Below are 22,662 nucleotides of genomic sequence, written 5' to 3'. Positions count from 1 at the left end.
CCGAATTTACAAAGAGGTTTTGGGCCGACTGTGGCCTCTGGGCCATCGTTCGTCTGCTGTTGATCTAATAGATGGTAGTGGTGGCTATATATTTTTAAGTGTTCTTCACTAGCAAAACCCAAAATTTAGCAATGGTAGAAGTTACTAGTCCCTGTGGTAGACATTCCAAGTGCTGATGAAGATTTCTTGTCCCCTTGATGTTAGGCAAGGTCAGGTGACTTGCTCTGGGCTATGAGATGTGAGTAGAAGCAACACATGTCACCTCCAGGCTGAAGCATTTCCAGGCTGTTGTGCACTGCAAACAACAGCATCCACCATGGCCCACACTGTGTGCCATCACGGCTGTCTCTACCAGAGGTGTGCATCGCAGTGTCACAGTGCCTGTTCTTTCACGGAGATGATGGTGCTGGTGGAGGGTGAAGCAGAGTTATGCTGAAGGATGGTTGGGGAGGTGGGTGGGGCAGAGGAAGCCGAGACTTGTGCATGGGCTGGGCTGTGAATGAATGCTGTGGTCACTGACTTGCCTGTGAATGTGACGAGAAGCAGAGGTGTGTTGGAGTGGGGGTGGGGAGAGTGGGGGTGGGGTGGGGAGACACCTGCTGGAATTGAGAGTTTCATTTTCGACATGTCAAGTCTGACATGTCAAGTCTGAGATGCCTTTTAGAGATCCAGGTGGAGAAGTCACAAAAGCAGTTGGAAATATGAGTTTATTTCAGAAATTATCAATTGGGGGCTGCTGGCTTATTTGGTTTAACTTGGATAATATTTATTTATTTACTGAATACTATTTATTTATTTATTTATTGAGACAAGGCCTTGCTCTGTTGCCCAGGCTAAAGTGCAATGGCACGATCATAGCTCACTGTAGCCTCGACCTCCCTGGGCTCAGGCGATCCTCCCACTTCAGCCTCCCAAGCAGCTGGGATTACAGGTATGCACCACCACACCCTGCTATTTTTTTGGTGTTTTTTTGTGGAGAGGGGTTTCACTATGTTGCCCAGGCTGGTCTCAAACTCCTAGGTTCAACTGATCCTCCTGCCTCAGCCTCCCAAAGTGTTAGGATTACAGGCGTGAGCCACGGCACCTGGCTTAGTAATAATTTAAACATTAAACATTTTAAAAACATTTTAAAATTGGGAGGTTTTACATTTATAAAGTCCAAATTGTTTGGCTTTAATAATAATATTTAAACATTAAACATTTTAAAAACATTTTAAAATTGGGAGATTTTACATTTATAAAGTCCAAATTGTTTGGCTTCCTTTGGAAGCTGGAAAGATCTGGCTGTGCTGGCTCCTACTTCCCCAGGCAGTGACCTGCGGAGCTGAGGGGCGGCTGCCCTCTCAACAGGACATGGGTTCTACAATTGCCATTGTTTCTGCCACACCCTGCAGGATCCTTGAATTTGCATGTCTGTTACCATTTATTGTTTTGTTCAGGATTCAACTTTCCTTGTAGTAGAGAGAAATCCTGACTCTTTCTCCATACTCATGTCTCTACTGAAAGTTGGAAAAAAACAGTGCAAGAGAGGCATGTTTTAAAGAAAGGAGAACAGCATATACTTTTTTCTTGCACTTGCTGTGTGTTGGAGGATAACCTCTGCTGTAGCAGCCAGCAGATGAATTTGAACTGACGCCTGGGAGTGCAGCTGCCACCTGGTCTCTGCACCCCCGAGATCGGGATGGGCCTGGCACCATCTTAGTGGTTCCTTTGGCTTTCGTTGGTGCAAGTATTGGAATGTGCTTTGTATTTTTGAATAATTATTTTATAAAAATGAGTAGGGAAAACAAGAAATTGCTAAAACCAGAGATGATAAGTAAAGGTGTCTCACACCACTGTCATTGTTCCCATGATGAATGTCATTGCACAACATGGCATATCCGTGGCCTATGTGGATGCTCAAGGGAGGCAAATCCAATGGCTTCTTGTTTAGTCTTCAGATTCAACACCTCTAGAGAACGGTGTTGAGCTGAAACGTGGCACTCACTATTACATCTAAGGCAAGGGGAATGAGGAACTTTGTCAAAATGTTTTCTCTTTATGAGAAGAGAAGCTCCCTAGTGACATATATGAGGATTGCTAGGATTTTCAACACTTAACCTTTGTACATGTTTTTAGCAGAGCATTATATTTGAACATTGGAGGTGATTGTAATTTTATCTATCTATCTATCATCTATCTATCTATCTATCTATCTATCTATCTATCTATCTATCTATCTATCTATCTACCTACCTACCTACCTACCTACCTACCTACCTACTTACCTATCTAATCTATTTATTTATTTATTGCCCAGACAGGGTCTCGCACTGTTTCCTAGGCTGGTCTCAAATTCCTGACTTCAAATCATCCTCCTGCCTCAGCCTCTCAAAGTGTTGGGGTTACAGGCATGAGCCATTGCGCCTGGCCTGTAATTTTATTAGAATACGATATTGTGGAGATTCGATGGGACTTGACTGTCTCAAGGGCTAATGACCTGACTCCATCACCAGCAGTTTCTTCCTTCTTTTAATAAATGTTGAACACCTATTATGGTCTGGGCGTTTTCTTAGACACTGTGTATGTAATGGTGAGAAAAGTCAAACTTGATACCTGGAATACCAAATTACTAAGGGAGTCAGATATTTGTAAAAATATCACACAAAAAACACAAAAGTTCTGGGTGACAAACTGTTATGAAGGAGTGGTATTTGTTGCTCCAGTGGTGTGGAAGGTGTGGCAGGGCAGAGAAAGCCGCTCTCAGGAAGGGCTACCAGCTACCAGCTACCAGCTGGAGATGAGTGGGAGGGTGGTGGTGAAAAGGAGAAGGAACTGTTGTGGGGTTTGGGATTTTATTTTGCTTTACATATAAGCTCGTAAGTTAGAGTGCTACTGATTCATGGATGCTGGCAGAAGACACGAGACTCCTGGATCAGAGACAAAGGACTTCATGACTCACAGCACAATAAGTAGCCTGCGCTTCAGCATGTGTATTCCCTTGCCCTCAAGTCCCATGGACGACGTGGTGGGTTTGTATTACAGTTGAGGAACGCGGAGCTTGGGAACCAACCATTTCATAGCAAGCAGGAAGAAGGCCTGCCCTTTGTGTGGAGAGAAACATTGCCTTGTTCCTAAAGGATGCTGGCTGCAAACACAGCCCTGAAAAAGGGCCCCAGGTGAAGAGCAGTCAGGGACTCGCATCCTTGGCACCCGTGGTGCATTTGTTTTCACTTTTTTATTGCTGCTGTAATAAATTACCACAAATTCAGGGGCTTAACACAGCACCCATTCATCATCTCACAGCTCTGTGGATCAGAAATCCAGAGGGACCTTGCTGTTCTCTGCTCAGGGTCTTACAAGGCCACAATCAAGGTGTCAGCTGGCTTGACTTCTTAGCTGGAGTTTCTGGGGAGAACCCACTTCTCTCCCATTCAGGTGTTTGCCAGAACACAGCTCTGGTGGCTGCAGGATTGAGGCCCTGTTTCCTTGCTGGTTGTTGGCCAGGGGTGTTTCCAGCTTCCTGAGGCTGTGGCTGCCTCCTCAGGAGCTCTGCTCCAGCCTCAAAGTATCAATGACAGGTCACACCCCTCTCATGCTTCAATGTCTCTGACTTCCCTTTCTGCCACCAGCCAGAGAAAATGCTCCACTCTTAAGAGCTCATAGGATGACACTGGGTGATTACACTTGGATAATCCAGGCTCATCTCCGTGTCTTAAAGTCAAAGATGCCACAGACCCTAACATAACCATGGCAATGACATCTCCCCATAGTCACAGTTTCTGGGGATGATGATGTGGAATGTTGGGTGTGCAGTGAGGGCACTTTTAGAACTCTACCTCCCATGCCTGGCAAGAGGTGTAGGTGTGTGAGAGATCCCTGGAGGACAAAGGTGAGCTCTGGGCAGAGGGAGCAGCCTGTGCCTCGTCTGTGCATGGTTCCCTGTGAACTTGTGTGATGCTCAGGTGGTTCTGTGGTGGCTCTGGAGTCATGCAGAGGATTTGAGATCTGGCTCCACTGCTGTGTGACCTTGAACAAGTCACTTCACCTCATATTGCTTCTGTTTCTCCCCCTCAAATGGGCACTTATACAGGATGGAGGATGCAGGGTTGCCGTGAAGGTGGAATGAGTTTAGCACAGTATTTGGCTGCTGGGAGCAGCCTGCTGGTCTGCAGATGCAGGACGGACCACCCTCCCCCCAAAACCTTGTCCGATGCAGAGGGACAGGACGCACACCGGGAGGTAGGAAAAGTTGATTACTTGCATCATGAGGCTTCCTGGGGAGAGCAGAGCAGACTTCCCAGCAGGTTTGAAAGCGGTTGGAGAGTACAGGGAAAAGAGGCTGGTTGGGGTGTTAACGGGGGCTGGGGTGGGCCTGGAGGATGGCTTGAACGGCTCCATCATGCCAAAGGGAAGAGCACCTGGGCTTTCTTACCAGCTTCCCCAAATGTGGGGCAGAGGGACAGATTTCAAAGGAGTCAACAGGCAGACATGAAAAAGTGGGTCAGACTCTTTAATACACTGACATTTGGTAGGACCCAATAAATGTGAGCCATTGTTTTTGTATCCTCCTCCCCAGTGGCCGTCCAGCAGCAGCCCAGGTTCAGCCCTGGCCGTGCACCCCTCCTGCTGGGCACCCTACGTCCAGGGCCTCTGGTGGGGCCGGCCCTGCCCCATAGCGCCATGCTTCCCACAGCACGAGTGGTTACTCCTTCCCTCCTGGGTCAACACTGCCTGTGTATTCTCAAAGGACAGTTATAGTCACACATCGAGAAGCAAGATTTATTTCCTAATTAAAAGGGAGCTTTCTGAACAGTAAATCAATCAATCATGGCCATGCACAAACACTCAGACAACAGTTGCTTACACTTGTGTTTAATTTCTCAGGGGGAGCAAGCAGCTCTCTCTGGGTGCCTGGGATTCCAGGTCTGTGGCTTACCCAAGAGCCCTCATTTGAATTTCATCTAATCAGAATCATTACCCACCCATGAAGAACACAGCTTATTAACCACACGATCATCGTCTAAAACTAAAGCTCTGTCAGGTTACCTCATAGTCATGCAATTAAGCTCAGCAAGCATAAAATCCAGAATTATTTTGAGACCCATTTTTAAAGTTTAAACAAATGGTCCCAGAAAGATATTAAACAGTATTTTTTCTGTGGATATCAGAGAAGTTTAATTTATTTTGTGTTATTTTGAAGGAGCACTCAGCATTCTATTGAGCCCTGGCAACGGCCAGATTTAAACACGGATAGGTGCTGAAATAAATGTAGTTCACTTAATTGAAAAGCCTGCTGACGGCCTAACTCTATGGGCGGCAGAATCACATTCATTAACAACAACAACAACAAGAGCAGCAGCAATAAAAGTAGCACCAGCCAGCCTTTGTTGAACCTCTTGGCCACACTAGATGTTTCAGCAGGTACTTTACCACCAGCGTCTCTTTTGATCTTTACTCTGTTTCTGAAGAATCTCTTGCTTTGCTGCAAGAGATGAAACTAACATTGTGTCTGCACATCTGCTCTCTGCCAAGCCCTTTCCCCACGCATCCTTCCGTCACCCCCGTGGGTCCCCGTGTCACAGCTGGGGAAGGCAGAAGTCTGAGAAGTCCAACCACCTGCCCAAGGCCACACCCCTGGAGTGGGGAGTGTCGGGATTTGAACGCAGACCAGCCCTACTCCTGAGTCTCCTCCTCCCACCTGCTCTGCTGCCCCTCCTTTTCCGCTGATTCAAGAGAAGGCATTTCCAGCCCTTGGTGGGCCTCTACAAATAGTTTTTAGGTGACAACTTGGGGCTAGGGGTTGTGGATTATTTTTCTGGCTCTGTCCCCAAACTAAAAATGACAAATGTCACCTGGAAGGCTGATCCAGCTTCTGTAATTTTTTGAAACTTAAATAATTTTTACTGATACCTATGAGTAAAAATCGGGTCCTCATATATTGGTGGATCATGGTCTTCTCAGTCCCTTGTCCTGGGAACATCTCCATTGAGCTTCTCATGCTACTGCAGGTGGCTTAATCAGAGAAAGGGAGATGGTGAGAGACAGAGAGAGAGAGAAGGAAAAGGAGAGAGAGAAAGAGAGAGAGAGAGAGAGGAGCAAGCTGGCAAGATGGAAGTCAGTCTTTTGTAACCTAATCTGGGAAGTGACAGCCTATCACTTTTGACATATTCTATTCATAGAAAAGAATCACTACATCCTCCTACCCACCCTCAAGGGGCAAGGACTACCCACGGGTGTGAATATCAGGAGGTGAGGATCCTGGGACCATCTCAGAGGCTGCCTGCCACATTGGCCAAAGTGAATTGAAGCTCTCTGATAATTACAACCATCCATGAGGTCGTGAAAACTTCATTTTCAGGTTCTGTAGCGGGCTTGTTTTGTTAACTCTCTTTACCATGCAGCTTCCATTCCCCCTACTTTTGGGAACCACCTCCAGATTTCCATCTGGGGAGACGTCTTCCTCCGGTTTGACTTATGTGCCCTGTGTGCGGTGGCCTACTCCATCTCAGGGGTGGAGCCAAGGACTAAGCCAATCAGTGCACTTCATGTATTGGGCCACATTGATGGGTTCAGGAAGGGACATGTTACCCAGTTGGAGTCAATGACACTTTTGTTGGGAATCCTGGGAAACAGCCTCTGGGTGTTCTTCCTGTTCTACTTGATGCTGAAAGCAAGAGAAGTGGGGAGCTGCTGCACCTTTGTGACCACGAGGCATGTGAAGTTCCGGTGGATGTTGCACTGCCTCCTACTGCAGAGTCATGATGCAGCGTGGGAAGGGATTGGCTTGTTCGGCCCAAGGGAGATAAAGCCATGATTTACTCAGGAATGAGGACGCGATTCATTTCTGGCCAGTGAGATACCCCAGAGGAGTTGCAGGGATGAGTGGGAAGCCCTTCCCTCTTTCTATTGCCAGAGGTGAACAAGAAAGCATGTGTGACCTGGGCCGCTGACAGTGTCCCAGCCAGGAAGAAAGCCAGCCTTTGACGAGGCTGGTGCTGGGAGTGGCATGGCTGAGCGAGGTGGTTAAAAGCATGCAGATCCTTGGGACTTTAAGTTACTAGACTAGCCCTGGTGCTCTGCCTACCTCGGGGCTCCCTCTTTGTGATCTAAGAAATTGCCTTATCATTGCAACAATGCTGAGCCATGTTACTTGCAGCTGAAAGCAGTCGGATAGACCAACCTGAAGGAAATTAGAGAGCAGGAAAACCCTGGGTCTTGGTGATATTGTTTGAATCCCTGATCAAGCTGTGCCTGAAACCAGACCTACGTTTGAGTTTTCCAGTTACCTAAGTCAAAACGTTCCTTTTATACTTAGACTAGGGGTTCAGTTTCTTCCTCTTACAACCAAGAGAGTCCTGATCCAAGTTCATAACTAAAGGCAGATCCAAAAGAACCAACCTTACAGTATTTTCTGTTGATGGAAACATTTTATGTCCAAAATCTCTTATCAGTTTCAATTTCTAAAATGCTCTAAAACCTAGAAATATTCTCATTAGTTTGACACCAAGACACATTTGTTGGCAAAACCTGAACCAAACTCATATGTGGCTCCTTTGAGTCTTTATTTCAAAGTGTGAATATTCCTAAGTTTTGCTACAAAATATTAGTGGATTTCATTTCAAGGGGCTGCCTCAGACCTTGCCAGAGGGGTTATATATAATATATAGCATATGCAGTTTCTAAAATGCACAAAATTGTAAATTCCCCAACAATCTGGTCCCAGGTTTTGGGTACGGAAAACCCAGAGTCCATCATGACAGTAATACTGAGGTGTGGGTCAACGTGTAAGGGACGAGCTGTGTTTTCCAGTAATTTTGTTGTTTAGTTGATCATGTCATTTTCTTCTAACTCAAACTTAAAGAGTTTCTAATTTGTCTTGGGCTGAAATGTGCTTGTGACAGCATCTATTCCGAGTCTCCAACCTAATTATGTTTTGCATCATTTCAGAGATGGTTCATTTTGACTGAGGCCCGTCTGGTGGTTCATTGCTGTGATGTATTTCGGCATCATGGACGCAGGTTCACCAGCCTCGTCTCGACCTTGGAAATGTTGTGGTATTTTACAGTGTGTGGTGACATTTATGGGCCCATTTGGACACCCACAAAGAGGTTGATTTCCATAGATTAAATGTCAAGTTTGAAGCCATCCAGGGTAATTGAATCCTTGAATGTTGTCCACTTCGATTCTCAGCTGGGGCCGTTGACTGGACATTTGTGCTCTGTTACAAACTCACAGGTGCAGCCCAAATTGCTTAATGCCAAAAGGTCATTCTGTGAGTCCAGGGGGAGGGTGTCAGTAGGGAGGACGATGGCATTGGAGTTTGATACCTGCAGAAATGTTGCCTCATTTTTATTTCTTTAAATGCAAGCACTTATGTGGTTAGTTGGTGAATACGTTACTGGGATAGAAGAAAAAAAAACCCCACCAACTAAGACTTCCTAGATGTCAGTTAGTTTAAAATATGTAACCATCTATGTATTGACAAGAACAAAAGGCTAAAAAAAACTTCACTGTAATGTTTTAAGTAGGAATAGTTTTAAAGGGCATTAAACACATGTACATAAACTTGGAGTGAGCTTCATTTAAATTGAAGGGTAGCAAAAAAGCATCAAATAATTTCTGAGATATTGAAAGCTATTCAATTGCTGATTGTCCAGAGAACATGTGTATCTTCAGACTTTGATCTGAGTCTCTTGAATTTTTGTCCTCAAGGAACTGAAGTTAAATGGATCCAACATGGGTACACCCACATCCATTTCCTCCACTGGTACGCTGTGGCCAGGAGGCGAGGGCCAGCCTCAGAGGCCTTCCTCATTGGGATTTCTGGCTTTCTGCAGGTTCAGCTGTCCACACAGTGGCATGGCTGGCTCAGCTCCACTCTAATCATTTCCACCGGCAAGATCTGCTGACCAGTCTCCCTAAAAGTCAGGGCTGTTGGTCAACACACACCGGTTAGTGAAAACCAGGGTGAAAGTTAATTCACCCCTAAGTTTCAGAAGGGTAAAAATGGACATGTTGATTTCCTGTCCAGGCTAGGGGTCAGGACAGGTCAAGGGAGCCACCTTTTGGGCTAGATTTTTGCTGCCACCTGTTGTGGGCATGCAGATGACATGAATGATGAATCCTAGATTTGTTTTGTGATCAAGAATTAGAACAAACAACAACCTGCCATTGGAGGTTCATTCCCCACTCAGGCGGGTGCTGTCTCTGCTCTGGCAATGGGGCAGTGCTGAGACAGAGATCAGTACAAAGCAACCCTGCTTTCCGGCCACTGCTTGACTGTGGTGGAGGTGTCTGATCACAAGAAGGGACAAATGTTCCTCCAAGGGCAGATGCTTTGCCTGCAGCAATGACTTGGATGCCAAAACATTAGGATTTAATAGGGACAGGCTTGGCCAAGCATTCAATTGTTTAGTCTACATCAGGCTAAACCTCTGGGTGATTAGAAACATCTTTGGGGTTTGCGGGGCCACGTGATCTGTCTGTTATAGACTCAGCCCGGGTCAAGACCAATGAAAGACACATGGTCAGAGAAGGATGTTTTCTGAGTAGGGGAGGAGAGGAGGAGGTAACATCTGCTCAAGGCTATATTCATTTCCTGGGGCTGCTGTACCCAGTACCCCAAATGGGGTGGCATAAAGCAACGGAAATGTGTTCTCTCACCATTTGAGAGTCCAGAAGTTTGAAGTCAAGGCATCGGCAGGGCCATGCTCCCTCTGAAACCTATGGGATAGAATCCTTCCTCGCCTCTTCGTGGTTTCTTGTGGTTTGCCTGCAAATGTTGGCATTCTGTGGCTGGTAGACACATCCCTCCCCTTTCTGCCTCTGGCGTGGCATGGTGCCCTCTCCTGCATGTCTGTGTCTCCACAGGCTGTGTCCCCCCTGAGTGTCACTCTCTCCTCTTCTCATGAGGACACCGATCACACTGAATGAAGAGTCCACCCCTCTCCTATAAGACCTCATCTTCATCTAACTAATCACATCTGCAATGACCTTATTTCCAGGTAAGTTCACCTCCACAGGTACTGGATGCTAGGACTTCATATCTTTCTGGGGGACACAATTCATCCAAATACCTTGCTTCCCCTTTTCTCAGAACCTAAAGAGCCATGATGTTTCTTGATGGCCGTGGCCCCTATGCCCAGCGATGTGTGTGGGCACCATACTCAGAGGTAACGACAAGATTCCTTGAAGGGCTGTTCTCTTGGGTATCAGCTCTTCTGGGCTGGGCAGCCCATACCAACCTAGGAGTTTCCCACTTTGGGGTTGGAGGAGGGGTGTGGGGAGACACAGCACCATCTAGGTGACTGGGAGAAGGCTTCTGCTATGCGGCTGTGTTCTCAGCACTGAGTAGTTGGTGTCTGCAACCAGACCTTGGAAAGAGGAAGGCAGGTAGCTTTTATAGAGAACAGAGTCCCTGAATAAGAGAAGCTCTTCTGCTGGGGCTTCTGAGATTTGGGGGCTCTGAGCCCAGAGCTTGCAGGGGAGGGCCCAGATTTCATAGGAATTCTGTCCCCTGGTATTTAGTGACCCTCAAATCATGAAGTCCCTTTAGGAACATGCCAGAGGGGTGGCAGCCAGTGTTCAGAGCTTAGAGGACTTAGGTTCTCACAGGGATTAGCGGAGGGATTCCTGGGTTGGCTCCAGCACACCCACCCGTGGCTGGACAGGAAGGTGAACAGGACATGTTTGGGTGGATGGGCCTTGTAAATGGGTCCCACCCAATGGAAGTCCCCTCAGGCCCCATCAGCCACATAAATGGAGAAATCCATCCCAGGAACAGCGAGGCCTGACCAACAAAGGGGAGGAAGGCCTGTGCCTCCATGGAGGGTGGGTAACTGAACACAGACCCTCCCGCCCTGTCTGCGCCGGGTCTGAAGAGTGCGCCAACCCCCTACTCCTTGGAAATGAAACACAAACCAGCTCCCACAGGCTGCTGCAAACTCTGCTCTCCTACTTTTTGGGGCCCAGTTCATGAGGTCTGAGGACATGCTGGCTTTTCCTTCTGGCCAGGTGGACGCTCCATGTCCCCAGCCCCCATTTGTAGGAGGAGGAGAAGAGAGACAGCTAGGCAGTGTTTAGAAAGAAAATGGTAACTGTGGGGTTGATGTACTTGGGGCAGGAAAATGGCCCAATTGGGCAGCCCAGAGCTTTCTGTGCTGGACTCGGGGCGGCCGGGACAGGTCAGCAGGAGCGGTTTTCTTAGAGGGATTGGGAAGCCCATTTTCTCCTGTGAATCTAGGCCCAGTGGCAAACCTTGGGCTCATTCCTGCCTTTAAAGCTGTTAAATAACTGCAGATCTCTTGAGCAAGGAGAGCCAAGAGATTCTCTAAGTGTTTTATTCTTCCTGAAAAACAAGCCCAGGGATATCTGGATAGAGAAACACCTGATCAACAAGTTTGTCACAAATAAGGATGGTGATAGGTGCAATGGAAAGCTACATTGAAGGACCTAAACAAATATTTTTAAAGTTGAATCACTTTTTTTTTTTTAAAAGCCCTGCGCAGAAATTCCCAAGGTATCAAAAACAAATGAGAGAAGCCTTATTCTTATATCAGCCAAGAATGGGTGTGGACGTGAACATTCTGGAAGGGAGACGCTGATGAGTTAAGAATGTCTAAGGCACACTTTGTGTTCTTTGCAACATCCCATGGGCAAGTACGCAGGGGACTGTGTCCTCGGGATTCAGGGGAGCTCTTCCTTTGCCTGGCATGGCCCTGGGTGCCTGGCGACCGACATGCACCACCCCTGGGCAGAAGCTCCGCCTGGATTCAGTGCACGCCCTGCTTGGGCCAGCACAGCTCTCGCGCAAAAGCACCTTTGCAGCTTCTGATTTCATCGTCCAGCTCTAGGCACTTGTTCAGGCCTGGCACTGCAGATCTCCAGCCGATGAAGCCCTGGGTGGTCTGTGGGACTGGCGGGGATGGAAGGACCTGGAATGGAAATGCAGGGGATTTAGTGACTTTGGGCCACAGAGACACGAGGCATCCAGCATCGGCATGTGAGGCAGGGGTGGAAAAGACAAAAAGAAAAGCCAGCCTCCCTGATGTGTACTGAAAACAAGCACATTCCAATCGGCTGGACTCAGAGGCTCCCATCTTTCCTGGAAGTGATGAACATCAAACACGTTTCTTTATCATGTAATGTCTAACATATTTAATTCATGACCTCCAGCAAAATAATTTTTATTTGGTAAGAAAGCAAAAAAAAAATGCAGAAATATCAAGTACAACAGTTCTCACTGCCTTTTATAAAATATATGGCACTATTGTCAGATGGCATTGTGGCAGGCGTACATCACTCTGTTTCGATGAGAAGGCTCTACGATATGCGTCTGTATAAACACACACACTCCAAACCGTAGAGATCACAGGAATGAAAAGCAATTGAATTTAATTTTAAAAACCAAAAGTAAAATGGGCTTCTATCTGGAATGAAAACACACAACTTCATTTATCAATTCCTTGGACAGATTTGACATTTTTGGAAAATGAAGGTAAATGTTTAGGCAGGTTTTCCCCTTCTTTTGAAATAATCTGTTCTGCTCTTATAAGGGGATTTGAACAAAGGCAACCGTACGGGACATTTGTTCTAGGAGAAGAACTGAGATAAAGAGGTTTACTATGCTTGGGGTTATGAGTTCACTTTTACTAATGGAACCTGCCGGTGAGGCGGTGGCAGGAAGGGATGGTCCCAAGTGGGCTGGCTGCTGCTGTGGATGAAGACCCTTAACATATGCTCTTGATGAACTCCTAAAATTAGTCTCCTGCAAGGCTACATGTAGGGTGGGTCATCAATGAATGCCAGAAGCTTCTTTGAACCAGCTACGAGCAGAATTGTTCAGAAGGGAAGCAGCTCTCAATTCTGTTTGTCCAGCCAGGCCTTTGGGAGCACACAGACTAACTTCCAAGTCTTTATCTAACTTGTAAAAGAAATGCAGTTGAAATTCACTGTGAGACATCATGTTTCACCCAGCAGAGGGGCAAAAAGATGAAAACGCCACTGTTAACAAGGGCATTATAGGAGTAAGGGCGATACGGCAATTATCTTTTTTTTCCTTTTTTGAGGCCGGAGTCTGGCTCTGTCACCCAGGCTAGAGTGCAATGGCACGATCTCAGTTCACTGCAACCTCTGCCTCCTGGGTTCAAGTGATTCTCCTGCCTCAGCCTCCTGAGTAGCTGTGATTACAGGCATGTGTCATCGTGCCCAGGTAATTTTTATATTTTTAGTAGAGACGGGGTTTCACCATGTTGGCCAGGTTGGTCTCGAGCTCCTGACCTCAGGTGATCCACCTGCATCGGCCTCCCAAAGTGTTGGGATTATAGGTGTGAGCCACCACGCCCAGCCTGGCAATTATCTTTTGAAAGTGCAGATGCAAACACCCTTTGACCCAAAATCTATCCTGAGGCATTCATTCTAAAATATCCTGATGGCTACACACGTACACACCCATGGTGGCGCAAGGGATGCCTTGTGGAGCTGTTTGTAATAGCAAACGATTGGACATAAGCTGCATATCCACCCATGGAGGCTCATTCACTATGGCCCATCCACACCGTGGTGTGTCATGCAATGGTTTAGAAGGATGAGATAAACTTCTAAGAGAAAAGAGGTGCACGAAACTATTCAAAGTATGGGACAAGCTATATAATAAGAAAATGAGGCCAGAGGCCCATGGATGTCCTTGTCTATGCAAGAGTGCATGCCAAATGGGTGACAGTGGCTCCAGGGGTCCAGAGGGAAGGAGGCATCTCATCGAATGGCCTTTTAGGTATCAAGGTTACCTATTAAAAATAAATATGTTTTTAAAGACTCTGGTCACCAATGAGAGGATGGGAAGGTGGAAGAAAGAAACCAGTTACCTTTTTTTTTTTTTTTTGAGATGGAGTCTTGCTCTGTCGCCCAGGCTGGAGTGCAGTGGCGTGATCTCAGCTCACTGCAAGCTCCGCCTCCTGGGTTCATGCCATTCTCCTGCCTCAGCCTCCCAAGTAGCTGGGACAACAGGCACCCACCACCACGCCCGGCTAATTTTTTGTATTTTTAGTAGAGACGGAGTTTCACCGTGTTAGCCAGGATGGTCTCGATCTCCTGACCTCGTGATCCACCCGCCTCGGCCTCCCAAAGTGCTGGGATTACAGGCGTGAGCCACTGCGTCCGGCCACCATTACCATTTCTTGGGCAAGAAAGGAAGTTTGGAGGGAAGCAGAGTCTGGGGACCTTTCTCACCTGAATCAAAGTTCTTTTCCTTACCCCTGCCACCCCACAGGCTCTGTCTGGTGAGTGTGGCTTTAACAGCTGGCCCTTGCTCCTAGACAGGAGTCTCTCACAGGAAAAAACCATGTTTCGGTTTGTTTTGGTGCCTGAATGGTTCCTCCCTGCTTCCCATTCTCCAGGAGGGGCACCTCTCTGGTATCTAGGTGGGGGCACTTTCTTTGGAAAGAGAATAACTGTGGTTGTGCAGAGCAGGCCCAGGGAAAGTCCAGCCTCATGGGCAGGCAAGGGATCTGTGGGGACAGCGTGTGGCTGAGGGACACTATAGACACTAAGCAGATCCCACCGTATTCTTGGGATGGAGGTGGAGGCAGGGAGTTGGCAGAATTAAAGCCTAGCTCTGGAAAAATGTCCGACCTACATCCCAGTCTGTCTTCCTCTGTTCTCTGGCCAGCCCAGTGCTCTAGGCCACAGGAGAGCGAGCTCCCTAAATGGGTGCATTTCATCTGAACAGTCACCTTTGTAGGCACTAATTCCAAGCAAATGACAGACCCAGAGCAAATTGCTGTGTCTACAAGGGTGTTCCTTGCAGGATTATTCTCCTAAATCTCACGCCGGATACAACCTCGATGGCCAGGGACAGGGGGATGGTTAAATCAATGATGACAGATCCACACAGTGGAGAAAAACACAGCCATTAATATAATAGTGATTTAGAGTGCTTTTTTTAACTGCATGGAAAGATGCCCAGGGTATGTTGTTAAGTGGAAAAATGAGATTACAAAGCAGCCTGTGTAGTTTGATTTGTATATGTGTGTGTGTGCACAAGTGTGTGTACATACATATACATGGACATACATTTGAGGAATATTTGAGGGTAACATTTAAAAGCAGGGCTCTGGAATCAGACACACTTGCTGTGTGGCCGGGGAAAGGAATTCAGCTTTTTTTTAGCTTCAGTTTTCCCATCTGCACAATGGGTTTGAGGATGATAGTATCAGGAGCTGCAGCGGAAATAAGATGAGACAGCCCATGTGAAGCGGTCAGCACGGTGAGCGGCTAAGAGATAATAACAAGAGTTTGAGCTGGTGAGGTGGTTACTCTTACAGGTCGAGGGACGTGTAGGAAAACCTCTGGAAGGAACACCCCCAAAACGTTAATCATGGGTAAGAATCTATATGGGAGTTTTAATTATCTTATATTTTGCTGTATTTCTAAATAGTTTTTAGCAGTGGCTCTATATTGCTTTATATTTGGGGGAAAAACTGTCAGCATGACTCAGTGGAGCACATTCATTCGTTCATTCATTCATTCGTTCATTCATTCATTCATTCATTCGTTGGCGCTCACAGATGCGTGCCCACCAAATGCTCACTGCTTGCCAGCTACCCCATCAGACCACGAGCACGCCAGGCAAAGGGCTGCAGCTGAGCTCCCCTTGCCTTGCGGCCTTCATCTTGGGTTTTCATTTGCTCTCCCCGTCAGCACGCAGAACCACCTTCTCCGTAGCTAGGCAGAGGGTAGAACCCCCGACCAAAATGACAGACCCATGAGACATATGGAGCTCAACAGTTCTAGAGGGATCTGAGCCATGTCCGCCACGGTGCAGGCTTCAGGTGAGAGCATCGTCTAAGACCTCTCTTCTCTGGGTTTGCCCCGTCACTCCTGTCCCTCTCCCCACAATCTTTTCTCCACTTAGCAACCGGAGCCATCTTTCCAATAGGCAGGTCTCACCCTTCCACGGTCCTGCTTACAACCCTCCAGTGGCTTCTGCTCTAAATTGGACTCCAATTGCAATCCTTCTTCTAGCCTGCCCACTTCTCCCTTCATATTTCTTCCTATCCCTTCATATCCTTTCTCTGCCCGCACCTTCTCCTCCTGCCCCCACCCTCCACCCAAGCTCCCACCACATCACCTTGCCTTGCTGTTTCTGAAACATAGCAGCCTGTGTTCTGCCTCAGGGCTTTCATACATGCTGTTCCCTGTGCCTAGAATACTTTTCCTAGGGCGGGTGCCTGGTCATCCGTCAGTCCTCAGCTCAAAGGGTACCTTCCCTGACAACCTCGCCCTCTCTTATCCTGTGACGTACCACCGACCTGTTTCCTCCATGGTGCTAGCACAGCATGTCCAAATGGTGTTGATTTTCTTGGTTAATGTTGGTTCTCTAGACCAGACCTGTGGGCTGGGGTCTTCTCTTCTTGTTCATTACTGTTTTCTCAGCCAAGCTATTGCACCTTAGTAATAGCTGACTGTCATCGGCACTCTCTAAACATGCTGGGCACCCCGCTGAACTCTGGCGGCACTCCCTGAAGTAGGTACTTCATTAACCTCCATTGTATAAGAGAGGCAAGGGAGACACAGAGAGGTCAAGTCACTTGCCCAAGACCACACAGGAGGTGAGCAGCCTAACAGCACAGGGATCGGGTGGTCTGATTCCAGAGCCCCCACCTGGACCTGCCCTGCCTTCCTGCCCACCCCCCGGAAATGTTTGCTGAAATGATGCATGAAGACCCCGTGTTTTCCTGCCCTCTCTCTGCTTCTGCAGAGCAGGAGGTCATGGCACTCGCACGTGTAGACTTTAGCCTGGAATATTTCCCATGGCTGGGTTTGGGAAGGGCGTGGACCTGGACTCTGCACCTGGCACCGCTGTGCTCTTACCTTCAGCACTGGCTTTGCACATCTGGAGCCATCGGTTTCCCTTGGGGCTTATTTCTTACTTAGGAAAATGAGTATTTAAAAACAACGTTTCGAACCTTGATGTACTTCTCCACTGGGGTCACCGGCCGGATGCGGAAACGCTCAGGAAGCTCGATTTTGGGCTTTGGGGTGGGGAGATCTTCTTCACACTTGATCAACTGAAACAGAATCCCCAGAGACAGGAAGCCTCAGATGAAGCTGGGGGAAGTGTCCTCCCCATTGCTTCCCCTAGAAAGCACATGTTACAGACACAGAAGGGAGGCATGGAAACAGGAGGCAGAGGCTTGTCTTAGTTACACCGTTAGGAAAGTAGGGTGGGAACCTCAATGCAGGCCTGCTGCACCCAAAGCCGAGACCCATCTCCGTCCCCTCCTGCTGCTCACTGCAGCCTCCTGATTTACATCCCCTGTGGGGGAATTTGAGAAAATGTTACCATTTATGGACTCAAATTTTTAAATGCCGAAAAGGGTTGAGTGTAGTGGCTAATGCCTGTAATCCCAACACTTTGGGAGGCAGAGGTGGGAGGATTGCTTGAGGTCAGGAGTTCAAGACCAGCCTGATCAACTTAGCAAGACCCCATCTCTACAAAAAATACAAAAATTAGCTGGGCATGGTGGCATGTGCCTGTGGTCCCAGCTATTTGGGAGACCAAGGTGGCAGATTGGCTTGAGCCTGGAGGTGGATGCTGCAGTGAGCTGAGATCACACCACTGCACTCCAGCCTGGGTGACAGATCCAGACTGTCTCAAACAACAACAAACAAACAAAAAATGCCAAAAAGTTTTCAGGACCAAATTTTAACATATTAGAGGACAGCCTCCACTCCCCCTTTTAATTTTTAAAGCAAGGTCAAGTTTTTGAAAACCCAATTTAATTACATATAAAGAATATTAATATAGACTCTTTATGCATATTATATTAATAAGAACTCACTCTATGCATAAAATTTCAAATTGTGGTACCTTCCAAGATTAAAAACAACCTCATTAAGAACAGCATAATTGCAAAGCTAGTCGGGTGGGATGAATTACAAATGGGGTTAACACTGCTGTGAATCATGGATGCTTTGAATGATGCGGTATTTTAATTAATTCTGCATCTCTTATGTTCTGTCCTGAAGTTTGAGAGGTTGCAGATTGGTGGCCACCACCCCACCAGAACCCACAGCAGCATTTCATTTCTAGACTCAGAAGATTTCATGTAAACATCTGGCTTTCTGGACTCTCTTGAGTGATGGGAATATGCAGTTGACCTTCCCATATGGTTGCACTTGTCTGGGCTCATGCTGGCTGCCTCTTTGGACAGGACCAGTGGCCTCTTTGCCTGAGTCTCCCCCCCTTCTGATTAATTATGCTTGGCCTTGTCTCCTGTTTCTGTCACCTAGCTGGTCCCTGTAGACTTCTGGACTTGTGATTTTTAGGGAATACTGACAGCATTTTCCCAAGAATCCTTCGTATGTCACTTGGCTTCGAGGCCGGGCAAGGTGTCCATGGCCTTCTTGTATCTGCACCTCGCAGTCGCTCAGTTAGGCAGGTGAGGACTCTCATCCCACTTTACAGATGGGAAGTCTGAGGTCAGGTGGCCGTGGCGTCAGACCCAGCCGCTTCTCACCTGAGTGTGGTCCTTATCGGTTGTGTGACTTTGCAGGTCTTGGAGCTCAATTTCCTAATTTGTAAATGGGCATAAGACAGCACCTGTCTCTGCACCGAGGTTCTTGTCCAGATTTGATCAGCTGGTTCTGCCGAAGCACCTAGAACATGCCTGGCCTGTGGTCAGTGCCCAGGAATCTGTGAAAGGCAGGAACCTTCTGGTTTCGGAGTTAGTGATCTTTGCCTACAACATGCTCTTTAATTTTATTCTTGCAAATTATAGACTTTGTAATCATTCATTCTTTTAAATGATTGATTCTATAACCTCGGGGCTCATAAAATGTTTACCTCCTCAAAAGGGGTTGTTAAAAACCCCCATTTCTGGGGCCAGTTCTGCCGTGCTTCCGATTCAGCCTTCAGACGGTATTTCCTGAAAAAGAAAGTTTCTGAGTGCTGGGCAACATGGAAAAAGGTTCAAGGGTTCTGTGGGGGACATTTCCACTCTCTACGGACATTGACTGGACAGTGGTTCTGCACCAGGAATGGAGTGAGGAACCAGAGAGTGTGAGAACCTCTGACACTGAGCACCTCCCGCCAGCAAGGGAGACACGCGGCTGACGAGAGAGAGATGCTGGTTGGCTGTTACGGCTGGGAGGGTATGCCGGGTAAGGGCCGGTCTGGGGCCGATTCTGCCTGAGGAGGTTTCTAGGTACCAGACCTCTTATCTTGGAGGCCCTTATGACCTGAAATTTAAGGAGGTGCAAAAGTAAAGGAGGCGCTCACTCCCTGCTTCCTGCAAGTGCAGAGACAGCATCTGCATAACCTTGACGTGGAGCATTCCCTAAATATTGCAGCCCAAGTGCCTCACTTTCCCATCCTGATCTGGCCTTGCTTTTGCTCCATGCTAATGTCGTTTATATCTAACTACCCACGAGCTGAGTGGCATTGCAGTTGACGAGCTTACGTGCCACATTTTGTGAACATTGAATTAAACACTGAGTCATTTTGAGTTTTCTAGTTTCTTCTATTCTGGAAGAAATAGAATATTCGATATTCTTCTATTCAATATCAGCATATCCCCACCCCCCAGTTTTGGAGGCCCTGGTCAACTCTTTGCCCTGGGCATGAGCATCTAAGGCAGAGTCTATTTCAATCAAGATGTAACATAAGCCACAAATATGAGCTGCATAAACAATTTTAAATGTTCTATTAACTACATTAAAAAGAACATAAGAATAAACAGGTGACAGTCTTTGTTTTTTTTGATGGAGTTTCGCCTTTTTTTGCCCAGGCTGGAGTGCAATGGCATGATCAGCTCACTGCACCCTCCGCCTCCCAGGTTCAAGCAATTCTCCTGCCTCAGCCTCCTGAGTAGCTGGGATTACAGGCGTGTACCACCATGCCTGCATAATTTTGTATTTTTAGTAGAGATGGGCTTTTGCCATGTTGGCCAGGCTGGTCTTCAACTCCTGACCTCAGGTGATCCCCCTGCCTTGGCCTCCCAAAGTGCTGGGATTATAGGTGTGAGCCACGGCACCCGACTGACAGTCATTCAAATAATCTTTTTCTTAAAAATAAATCTTTGTAATTTGTTGTGCATTTTACACTTACAGTTTAATCCCATTTGGACCAGTTACAATTTAAGTGTTCAATAACCACGGGCCCTGTTGAAAGGGGAAGGGCCATTTAGATTTGGGTCTTGGAGGATGAGTGGAAGTTTGTCTGGTGAAGAAGAGAGGAAGGGGCATTTCAGACAGAGGAAACAGATTCGCTGTGGTAGCATCTTCTATTGGGACGCTTGGATAAAGATTTTGTAAAAAATAGGTGTGCATTTTATGCCAAATGATAAAGTTTTTCTATTTATGAGAATGATATAAAGTTTTCCATAAAATAAATTTATGAAGTGAAAGCAATTGAAAGACACATATGAAGTGACTAATATAGGTTTTACAAGGAAATGGTAAAAATTATAGAGAGGGTAAATAGGATAACTGAAGTTTAGAAGGTAAACACGTATATATTGTTGTTACTACAACTTACTTGCATCTAAATCAGTAACTTCCCATATGAGTTAAATCTTCAAAGAGATGCAATGATACGTAGCAGAAAACATGCCAATTAAAATATCCATGACAAATGTCTGCTAGACATACATCTTTTAGAAAATGGATGTACTTTAAAGTTAAAATATATTACTTAAAAACCCAGGAAAATCAGGGAATTTTCATGTATTTCATTCAAATTGAACAAATATTAGGATTTTTGCTTTCTTTTTTTCTTTTTTTTTTTTTTTAAATTTGGCCAGGCACGGTGACTCCCGTCTATAATCCCAGCACTTTGGGAGGCTAACGCGGGTGGATCACGACATCAGGAGTTCAAGACATGCCTGGCCAAGATGGTGAAAGCCCGTCTCTAATAAAAATACAAAAAAATTATCAGGGCGTGGTGGCGGGCGCCTATAATCCCAGCTACTCCGGAAGCAAAGGCAGAGAACTGCTTCAACCCAGAAGGCAGAGTTTGCAGCGAGACGAGATGGTGCCACTGCACTCCAGCCTGGGCCGCAGAGCAAGACTCCATCTCAAAAAAAAAAAAAAAATCAGTTCTAAAAACATGAACACATTCTGGTTGGATGCTGAGGTTTGAAGAAAAAAAAAAAAAAGAAAACAAAAAACATGAACACTTTAGTTGGATTTCAACAAGCAAATCTGTGCTGATTGTTGAAAGCCAATCTCTCACGTCTTCCTGGTGGGCCCAGCAGGAGAGGGAGAAGGAAAGGGAGAAAGGTACTCCTGTCGCTCTCATGTCCCTAACACTGACCCCTTTCCTCAAGGCCCCTGACCATCCTCAGCGCGCACCCCTCGAGTTTAGTGGTTGACCACCTCCTGGACTTGGTGGGGAAACTGAGACCCCAGGTGTGGACACTTCAGGTGGGAACAAGAGCCCACCGCGTTACCGGATCCCAGGCGTTACCAGATCTCATCCTGAGCCACAAGGTTCATGCGTTCAGCCGCCGCTGTGCTGAGCGGTTTCTGCGCCATGAGGCCTGGGGGCTCCGTGAGCCCCGCTAGCTCTGGCCCTGGGCTCAGCGTCTCGCGTCTCCTGGAAGACCGGTTGCCAGGCAACGCAGGACTCGGAGGCGGAGATGGCGCAGCACCTGGCGAGGGTGGGGTCGCTGTGCTTTCGCTGCCTCGCTTGGGTGCGGGCTTGCTGCCATCCTTTGCTCACGTTTGGGCCCTTCGTCCACCTCTCAGCCCGTTTGCTCCTCTGCGGAAAACCTCGGGGAAACCTTCAGACCTAACACCCTAACCTTCTTTGAAAATTTAAATCTGCAGTGGAAGTATGCACACCTAGAAGTGGACAAACTTTCAAGTGTACAGAGCTTAATTAAGTATGTCAAAGAGAAGGCTCGCCTGTAAACACCACCTGGAGATTAGAAAACAAATCATTGCCAGCCTCACCCAGCGGCCCCCAGAGTCATCGTCCTCCCTGGCTCTCATTGATTTCCCTCTGCAAAGATTAGCTTTACCATGATTTGAACTTTGTGTGCGTGGAAACATCCAGATGTTCTCCTTTGTGCCTGGCTGCCTTTGCCCAATGTCATGATTGACAGAGCATCCCCATTGCTGTGAGTGGCCCTAGCGTTCATTTCTGCTCCTGAACAGTATTTGCTAATGGACGTTGCATTGAGTTTTTGGCCACCACAAAAGTGCTGCTATAAATATTACAGCACATGTGTTTGGAGAAAATATGCATTTTAGTTGGCGTCCACTCTTTGTAACAATCCCTAAATGAGATTCACGGATAATGTTACCTCCGGACTCCACCACCCCACACTCTTTTTCTCTGCCTATAAGCAGTAATCACTCTATCGTTGGGGTGCTCAGCCAGTGTTTGTTGATTGACTCATTGACCCCCTAGGTTTCCGCCATACCCCATTGTTGTGGACCTAGAGCTGGAAAATGGCTCTGAGACAACAGCAAGGGGAATCATCTACACGAGGTAGGGGGACATTTTTCTGGCTTAGCAGCCATGAGATGAGCAGATATCCAGAGCCTGCCTTGGGGAACTGAGAGAGGAGGAAGCATGATTCAGTTGAGCTACATGTTACCTCCTAGATAATTACCAGGGCACTGGTCTGGGAGGACGCCAGTGTGTGTATCCACCACTTAGGTATCTGAGACTCT

At 47.1% G+C, this 22,662-nt stretch overlaps 1 protein-coding gene across 1 annotated transcript; it reads right to left on the bottom strand.

Moving 5' to 3' along the window:
• Window positions 1–11,444: 11,444 nt before the first annotated feature.
• CIMIP1 (ciliary microtubule inner protein 1) lies at window positions 11,445–21,579 on the bottom strand. The gene is made up of 4 exons (XM_005569433.5): window positions 21,449–21,579; window positions 18,827–18,908; window positions 16,947–17,048; window positions 11,445–11,915 (listed from the first exon to the last, which is right to left on the bottom strand). Exons 1-4 carry the CDS (start codon window positions 21,514–21,516, stop codon window positions 11,754–11,756), a joined length of 414 nt encoding a protein of 137 aa, XP_005569490.2. The 5' UTR covers window positions 21,517–21,579; the 3' UTR covers window positions 11,445–11,753.
• Window positions 21,580–22,662: the final 1,083 nt, after the last annotated feature.

Source organism: Macaca fascicularis, chromosome 10 (assembly GCF_037993035.2).
Source record: "Macaca fascicularis isolate 582-1 chromosome 10, T2T-MFA8v1.1".
Classification (NCBI taxonomy): Eukaryota; Metazoa; Chordata; class Mammalia; order Primates; family Cercopithecidae; genus Macaca; species Macaca fascicularis.
This window is presented reverse-complemented; position numbering and strand designations above follow the sequence as displayed.

Coding starts and splice junctions, on each gene's coding strand:
- CIMIP1 (XM_005569433.5), bottom strand. CDS start 21,516: ATGGCGCAGAAACCGCTCAGCACAGCGGCGGCTGAACGCATGAACCTT. Junction 17,049..18,826: donor TAACAACCCCTTTTGAGGAG/GTAAACATTTTA, acceptor ATTCTGTTTCAG/TTGATCAAGTGTGAAGAAGA. Junction 11,916..16,946: donor CAGTGGAGAAGTACATCAAG/GTTCGAAACGTT, acceptor TTTCCATTCCAG/GTCCTTCCATCCCCGCCAGT.